We start from the raw sequence: 8,132 nt of genomic DNA on the forward strand, positions 1-8,132 counted from the left end.
TATTTAGTGCTACAACTTTCCGGTCTTTGTGAATTTGTTAGGTCTGTGAGATCTTCATTAGATATTTGTTTAAGTATTCTCTTTGTCACTGCTAATGAAACATCCATATCAATTTCTATCACTAGTTTTCTGCAGGCTGTCTTTGCAAGCATATCAACAGTGTCATGCCTTGACATGCCAACATGTGATGGTATCCATAGGAATTTAATTTCAAATCTGTTTTCTTTAGCAGCTAAAACATTCATTCGAATATCACTGACTATTTTTTGGGTGTAACTACTATGTGCGTTCAATGCCAGGAGTGAACTCTGCGAGTCACAGTATATAAGTCTACTGCCTTTGTCTTTTAAAACATCAGTGGCAAGGTATATGCCTGCAAGTTCGGTTTGAGTTGTACTTGCCCAGTCATTAACGCGCTTCATTGCTGTATGTACGAGAGAAGATTGTTCAAATATGTTTCATGCACATCCGGTACATCGTCCACCTTCTTCTACAGAGCCGTGGACGATGTACCGGATGTGCATGCACACTGACACTGGTAGTGACACTGGTAGTGATACTGGTAGTGACACTGACACTGGTAGTGACACTGGCACTGGTAGTGACACTGGCACTGGTAGTGACACTGGCACTGGTAGTGCCACTGGCACTGGTAGTGACACTGGCACTGATAGTGACACTGGCACTGGTAGTGACACTGGCACTGGTTGTAACACTGGGAGTGACACTGGCAATGGTAGTGACACTGGTACTGGTAGTGACACTGGCACTGGTAGTGACACTGGCACTGGTAATGACACTGGCACTGGTAATGACACTGGCACTGGTTGTAACACTGGTAGTGACACTGGCACTGGGAGTGACACTGGCACTGGTAGTGACACTGGCACTGGTTGTAACACTGGGACTGGTAGTGACACTGGCACTGGTAGTGACATTGGTAGTGACACTGGAACTGGTAATGACACTGGCAATGGTAGTGACACTGGCACTGGTAGTGACACTGGCACTGGCAGTGACACTGGCACTGGTAGTAACACTGGTAGTGACACTGGTACTGGTAGTGACACTGACACTGGTAGTGACACTGGTAGTGACACTGGAACTGGTAATGACACTGGCACTGGTAGTGACACTGGCACTGGCAGTGACACTGATACTGGTAGTGACACTGACACTGGTAGTGACACTGGCACTGGTAGTGACACTGGCACTGGTAGTAACACTGGTAGTGACACTGATACTGGTAGTGACACTGACACTGGTAGTGACACTGGCACTGGTAGTGACACTGGCACTGGTAGTGACACTGGCACTGGTTGTAACACTGGTAGTGACACTGGCACTGGTAGTGACATTGGTAGTGACACTGGCACTGGTAATGACACTGGCAATGGTAGTGACACTGGCACTGGTAGTGACACTGGCACTGGCAGTGACACTGATACTGGTAGTGACACTGACACTGGTAGTGACACTGGCACTGGTAGTGACACTGGCACTGGTAGTGACACTGACACTGGTAGTGACACTGACACTGGTAGTGACACTGGTAGTTACACTGACAATGGTAGTGACACTGGCACTGGTAGTGACACTGGCACTGGTAGTGACACTGTCACTGGTAGTGACACTGACACTGGTAGTGACACTGGTACTGGTAGTGGCATTGGTACTGGTAGTGACACTGGCACTGGTAGTGACACTGGCACTGGTAGTGACACTGACACTGGTAGTGACACTGACACTGGTAGTGACACTGGTAGTGACACTGGTAGTGACACTGGTAGTGACACTGACACTGGTAGTGACACTGACACTGGTAGTGACACTGGTAGTGACACTGGTAGTGACACTGACACTGGTAGTGACACTGGCACTGGCAGTGACACTGGTACGGGTAGTGACACTGGCACTGGTAGTGACACTGGCACTGGCAGTGACACTGGCACGGGTAGTGACACTGGCGCGGGTAGTGACACTGGTAGTGACACTGTCACTACACTGGTAGTGACACTGGTAGTGACACTGGTAGTGACACTGGTAGTGACACTGACACTGGTAGTGACACTGGCACTGGCAGTGACACTGGCACGGGTAGTGACACTGGCACTGGTAGTGACACTGGCACTGGCAGTGACACTGGCACGGGTAGTGACACTGGCACGGGTAGTGACACTGGTAGTGACACTGGTAGTGACACTGGTAGTGACATTGGTACTGGTAGTGACACTGGTAGTGACACTGACACTGGTAGTGACACTGGCACTGGTAGTGACACTGGTACTGGTAGTGACACTGGCACTAGTAGTGACACTTGTAGTGACACTGGTAGTGGCACTGACACTGGTAGTGGCACTGACACTGGTAGTGGCACTGACACTGGTAGTGGCACTGACACTGGTAGTGACACTGGTAGTGACACTGACACTGGTAGTGACACTGGTAATGACACTGGTAGTGACACTGACGCTGGTAGTGACACTGGTAGTGACACTGACACTGGTAGTGACACTGACACTGGTAGTGACACTGGTAGTGACACTGGCACGGGTAGTGACACTGGCACTGGTAGTGACACTGGCACTGGCAGTGACACTGACACTGGTAGGGACACTGACACTGGTAGTGACACTGGTAGTAACACTGGTAGTGACACTGGTAGTGACACTGGTGGTGACACTGGTGGTGACACTGGTAGTGACACTGGTAGTGACACTGGTAGTGACACTGGTGGTGACACTGGTAGTGACACTGGTAGTGACACTGGTAGTGACACTGGTGGTGACACTGGTAGTGACACTGGTAGTGACACTGGTAATGACACTGGTAGTGACACTGGTAGTGACACTGGTAGTGACACGGGTAGTGACACTGGTAGTGACACTGGTAGTGACACTGGTGGTGACACTGGTAGTGACACTGGTAGTGACACTGGTAGTGACACTGGTGGTGACACTGGTAGTGACACTGGTAGTGACACTGGTAGTGACACTGGTAGTGACACTGGTAGTGACACTGGTAGTGACACTGGCAGTGACACTGGTAGTGACACTGGTAGTGACACTGGCAGTGACACTGGTAGTGACACTGGTAGTGACACTGGTAGTGACGACCCAATAAAGGTCGTGCTCATAGTTATGTGTTTTTCCCTCGTGTTGTGTTTTTAATAAAATTGTTAAACTCTTCTTTAGTGTCTCATCTATATGTGCGTGGCTCGGCCCCTCGCACATATATACCTGTATGTGTGCTTCCAGGGGGGCGGGGAGAGAGAGAGAGAGAGAGAGAGAGAGAGAGAGAGAGAGAGAGAGAGAGAGAGAGAGAGAGAGAGAGAGAGAGAGAGAGAGAGAGAGCGTGTGTAGGTAGGAAGGTAGGTAGGCAGAGTGAGAGCAGGCGATGATGCTTGCTGAGAGAGAGAGAGAGAGAGAGAGAGAGAGTGTGGGAGAGCCGTGGGAGAGTGTAGTGGCCCGCCGCCCCCAGTACAGGCTCACGGCCCGAGCCGAGCACACACACACACACGCCCCTGGTGTCTCTGCACCCCGTCCCGTCACCCCCTGCTGCGCCCTCGTCACACAACTCCTCTGCTTCACCAGGGGGCGGTGGCCGCTCCTCCACGCTCCTCTAAGCCTCATACAACACCTTCCCAAACTTATGTTTGCGCGCTTAAGCTGAAACACAAGTGAGCACAACAATTGTCAAGCGTAAAGCACGAAAGTGTTAATTATAATACCAAAATATAAATAAAAAATAATAAAAAATTAATAAAATAAAGAGTTAGCCTTCCAGGTATGAAATCAGGTAACCTCGGAGGTGTTTGACAAGTGTTCAGTATATGAGTGACACCTCGAGAGGGATTACAGAGTGAGATACAAGAAAGAGAAAAAGAGAAAGAGAGAGAGAGACACAGTGAGAAATAGAGAGAAAAAACAGGACATTCCAAGCAGTTTTTTTTTTTTTTTGGTGTAGTAACCAGCGACTTCTTGAAAGGAGGACTCACCAGGTACGTGGAGTGAAGGTCGACCTTCTCCAAGTCGTCCTCCACCGTCGTCTGGCCTCGACCCCCGGAGTCACCTACCTGTTACACTGGTGAGTACGCTCCTCCTGTGCTTGCTATTGATTCTCCTCGATTACAGAGCTCTTAACGCGAACACACAGGGAGGAGTGGGGGGATGGGGCCTGTTTGACCCCCACCCCCACCCTACCTCATCGCTATACCTACGCCAGACGCGTCTCTCAACGTGCTCTCTCTCTCTCTCTCTCTCTCTCTCTCTCTCTCTCTCTCTCTCTCTCTCTCTCTCTCTCTCTCTCTCTCTCGCTCTCTCTCTCTTGATGATCCCAACGCACTGGTGCTGCCAGAAGCTGCTCAAACACGCGCGCAGGCGCACGCACGCATGCAAGCCAACATCATAAACACACGCTGGGGTAGTGTGTACCGGTGGAGGTACACACACACACACACACACACACACACACACACACACACGGGGGGGGGGGGGGGCTGGTAGCCTGGTGGATAGCGCGCAGGACTCGTAATTCTGTGGCGCGGGTTCGATTCCCGCACCAGGCAGAAATAAATGTGCAAAGTTTCTTTCACCCTGAATGCCCCTGTTACCTAGCAGTAAATAGGTACCTGGGAGTTAGTCAGCTGTCACGGGCTGCTTCCTGTGGTGTGTGTGTGTGTGTGGTGTGGAAAAAAAGTAGTTAGTAAACAGTTGATTGACAGTTTAGAGGTCGGGCGGAAAGAGCAAAGCTCAACCCCCGCAAACACAATTAGGTGAATACACACACACACAAGCTAACGTAGTCCCGATATACAAGAAAGGGGATAGACAGGAGGCACTGAACTACAGGCCAGTGTCCCAAACCTGCATACCATGCAACCTGATGGAGAAGATTGTGCGAAGAATGTTAGTGGAGCATCTGGAGCGAAAGAACTTTGTAACACAGCATCAACATGGGTTCAGGGATGGCAGGTCCTGCTTCACAGGGTTACTTGAATTCTACAACCAGGCAACAAAAATAAGGCAAGAAAGAGAAGGGTGGGCAGATTGCATATTTTTGGATTGTCAGAAAGCTTTTGACACAGTGCCACACAAGAGATAGTGAAAAAGCTGGAGATGCAGGCTGGAGTGAAAGGGAAGGTACTCCGTTGGATACAGGAGTACCTAAGCAACAGGAGACAACGAGTCAGTGTGAGGGGTGAGGTCTCAGATTGGCGAGACGTTACGAGTGGAGTCCCGCAGGGGTCAGTCCTTGGACCTATACTGTTTCTGATATATGTAAATGATCTCCCAGAGGGTATAGAATCGTTTCTCTCAATGTTTGCCAATGATGCAAAAATTATGAGGAGGATTGAAACTGAGGACGATAGAAGGAGGCTACAAGATGACCAAGACAGACTGAGTGAATGGTCCAACAAATGGCTGTTGAAGTTCAACCCGAGTAAATGCAAAGTAATGAAACTAGGCAGTGGAAATAGGAGGCCAGACACAGGATACAGAATAGGAGATGAAGTACTTAATGAAACGAACAGAGAGAAAGATCTAGGAGTTGATATCACACCAAACCTGTCTCCTGAAGCCCACATAAAAATAATAACGTCTGCGGCATATGCGAGGCTGGCTAACATCAGAACAGCGTTCAGGAACCAGTGTAAGGAATCATTCAGAATCTTGTACACCACATATGTAAGACCAATCCTGGAGTATGCGGCCCCAGCATGGAGCCCGTACCTTGTCAAGCACCAGACGAAGCTGGAAAAAGTCCAAAGGTATGCCACTAGACTAGTCCCAGAACTAAGAGGCATGAGTTACGAGGAAAGGCTGCGGGAAATGCACCTTACGACACTGGAAGACAGAAGAGTAAGGGGAGACATGATCACAATCTACAAAATCCTCAGAGGAATCGACCGGGTAAACAAGGATAAACTATTCAACACTGGTGGGAAGCGAACAAGGAGACACAGGTAGAAACTGAGTACCCACATGAGCCACAGAGACGTTAGAAGGAACTTTTTCAGTGTCAGAGTAGTTAACGGATGGAATGCATTAGGCATTGATGTGGTAGAGGCTGACTCCATACAGTTTTAAATGTAGATATGATAGTGCCCAGTAGGCTCAGGAACCTGTACACCAGTTGATTGACAGTTGGGAGGCGGGACCAAAGAGCCAAAGCTCAACCCCCGCAAGCACAAATAGGTGAGTACACACACACACACACACACACACACACACACACACACACACACACACACACACAAAAGGAAAAAAAGGAAATGCAGATGAGAAACTAGATGAGTTTAATCAATGTAAGATAACAAAACAACAAACTAAGAAGGCGTAGAGAAACGATTGAAATAACAGGGCTCTTAAGAGCAGAGAAAGATACCAGAGTGCCAGGAATGAATATGTCAGGATGAGAAGAGAGGCTGAAGGGCAATACGAAAAAAAATAACATCGCAAGCAAGGCAAAGACTCAGCCTAAATTGTTGCTCAACCACATCAGGAGAAAAACAACAGTAAAGGAACAGGTAATGAAATTGAGGATAGGGGCAGACAGATTCACTACAAACGACAAGGAAGTGTGTGAGGAACGCAAGAAGAAATTTAAGGTCTTCACATTAGATCAAAGAGAAGTCCCTGAGATATGAGAGGAAATATCTAACCAATCACCACTAGAGGAGTTTGGGATTACCAGTGGGGAGGTGAGGAAACATCTGCTAGAGTTGGATGTGGCAAAGGCTATAGACCCAGATGGAATTCCACCTTGGACACTGAAGGAAGGAGCAGAAGCTCTGTGCCTGCCACTCTCCATGATGTATAACAAATCACTGGTAACAGGAGAACTGGCAAAAATTTGGAAGACGACCAGTGTAGTCCCAATATACAAGAAGGGTGATAGGCAGGAGGCACTGAACTACAGGCCAGTGTCCCTAGCTTGGATATCATGCAAGTTAATTGAGAAGATTGTGAGAAAAAAAGCTAGTGGAACAGCTGGAGTGAAGGAACTTTGTAACACAGCATCAAAATGGGTTCAGGGATGGCAAGTCTTCCCTCACAGGATTAATTGATTTCTACGACCAGGCAATAAAAATCAGACAAGAAAGAGAGGGGAGGGGGGAGACTGCATATTTTTGAATTGCCAGAAAGCCTTTGACACAGTACCACATAAGAGACTATTGCACAAGCTGGAGATACAGACATGAGTGAAAGGAAAGGTATTCCACTGGAAATGGAGTACCTAAGCAATATGAGACAGCGAGTCACTGTTAGGGGGAGGTTTCGGAGTGGCGAGGCATCACCTGCGGAGTCCCACAGGGATCAGTCCTTGGACCTATTCTATTTCGAAGCTCAACTCAATCTTGCGGGGGTTGAGCTTCGGCTCTTTGGTTCCGCCTATTAACCGTTAATCAACTGGTGTACAGGTTTCTGAGCCTACTGGGCTCTATTATATCTACATTTGAAACTGTGTATGAAGTCTGCCTCCACCTCATCACTGCCTAATGCATTCTATTGTTAACTATTCTGAAACAAATAAAATTCTTTATAATGTCTCTGTGGCTCATTTGGGTACTCATTTTCCCCCTGTGTCCCCTTGTGCGTGTACCACCAGTGTTAAATAAACTGTCTTTATGTACTCGATCAATTCCTCTGTGAATCTTGTATGTGGTGATCATGTCTTTCCTAATTCTCCTGTCTTCCAGCGACGTGAGATTTAGTTCCTGTAGTCTCAACTCGTAGGTCACACCCATCAGTTCGGTTACTGGTCTGTTCGCATACCTTTGAACCTTTCTCCAATCAAGTCTTGTACTTGATTAAACAGACTCCGCGCTTGGAGCCTGAAGCTCCATGTCATACCAATGTAAGCATATCAGACCAATCTTGCATACTCCAAGATTGGTCTGACTTATGTGGTATACAAAGTTGTACATGATTCCTTACAAAAGTTTCTAAAGGCAATTATTATGTTGCCAACCTGGCACATGCCACTGATGATTTCCTCCTGATGTGAGCTCCAGGGGACAGGTCTGGAGTGATATCAACCCTCCAGGTTTTTCTCTCTCTCTGATTCTTGAACGAATTCATCTCCCAAATGGCACCTTCCATCCGGCTTTCTGCCCCTTACACCTATCT

At 48.0% G+C, this 8,132-nt stretch overlaps 1 protein-coding gene across 1 annotated transcript in view; it reads left to right on the forward strand.

The window, feature by feature from the left end:
* The first annotated feature begins 453 nt into the window (after positions 1 to 453).
* Positions 454 to 8,132, forward strand: part of LOC123748987 (putative per-hexamer repeat protein 5) — an 11,202-nt gene continuing 3,523 nt past the window's right edge. Inside the window, exon 1 of the mRNA XM_069322452.1 lies at positions 454 to 2,007. Coding sequence (XP_069178553.1) covers positions 454 to 2,007 — 1,554 coding nt within the window. The remainder of the gene's footprint in view (positions 2,008 to 8,132) is intronic.

The sequence above is a fragment of the Procambarus clarkii genome, chromosome 1 (assembly GCF_040958095.1).
Source record: "Procambarus clarkii isolate CNS0578487 chromosome 1, FALCON_Pclarkii_2.0, whole genome shotgun sequence".
Taxonomy (NCBI): domain Eukaryota; kingdom Metazoa; phylum Arthropoda; class Malacostraca; order Decapoda; family Cambaridae; genus Procambarus; species Procambarus clarkii.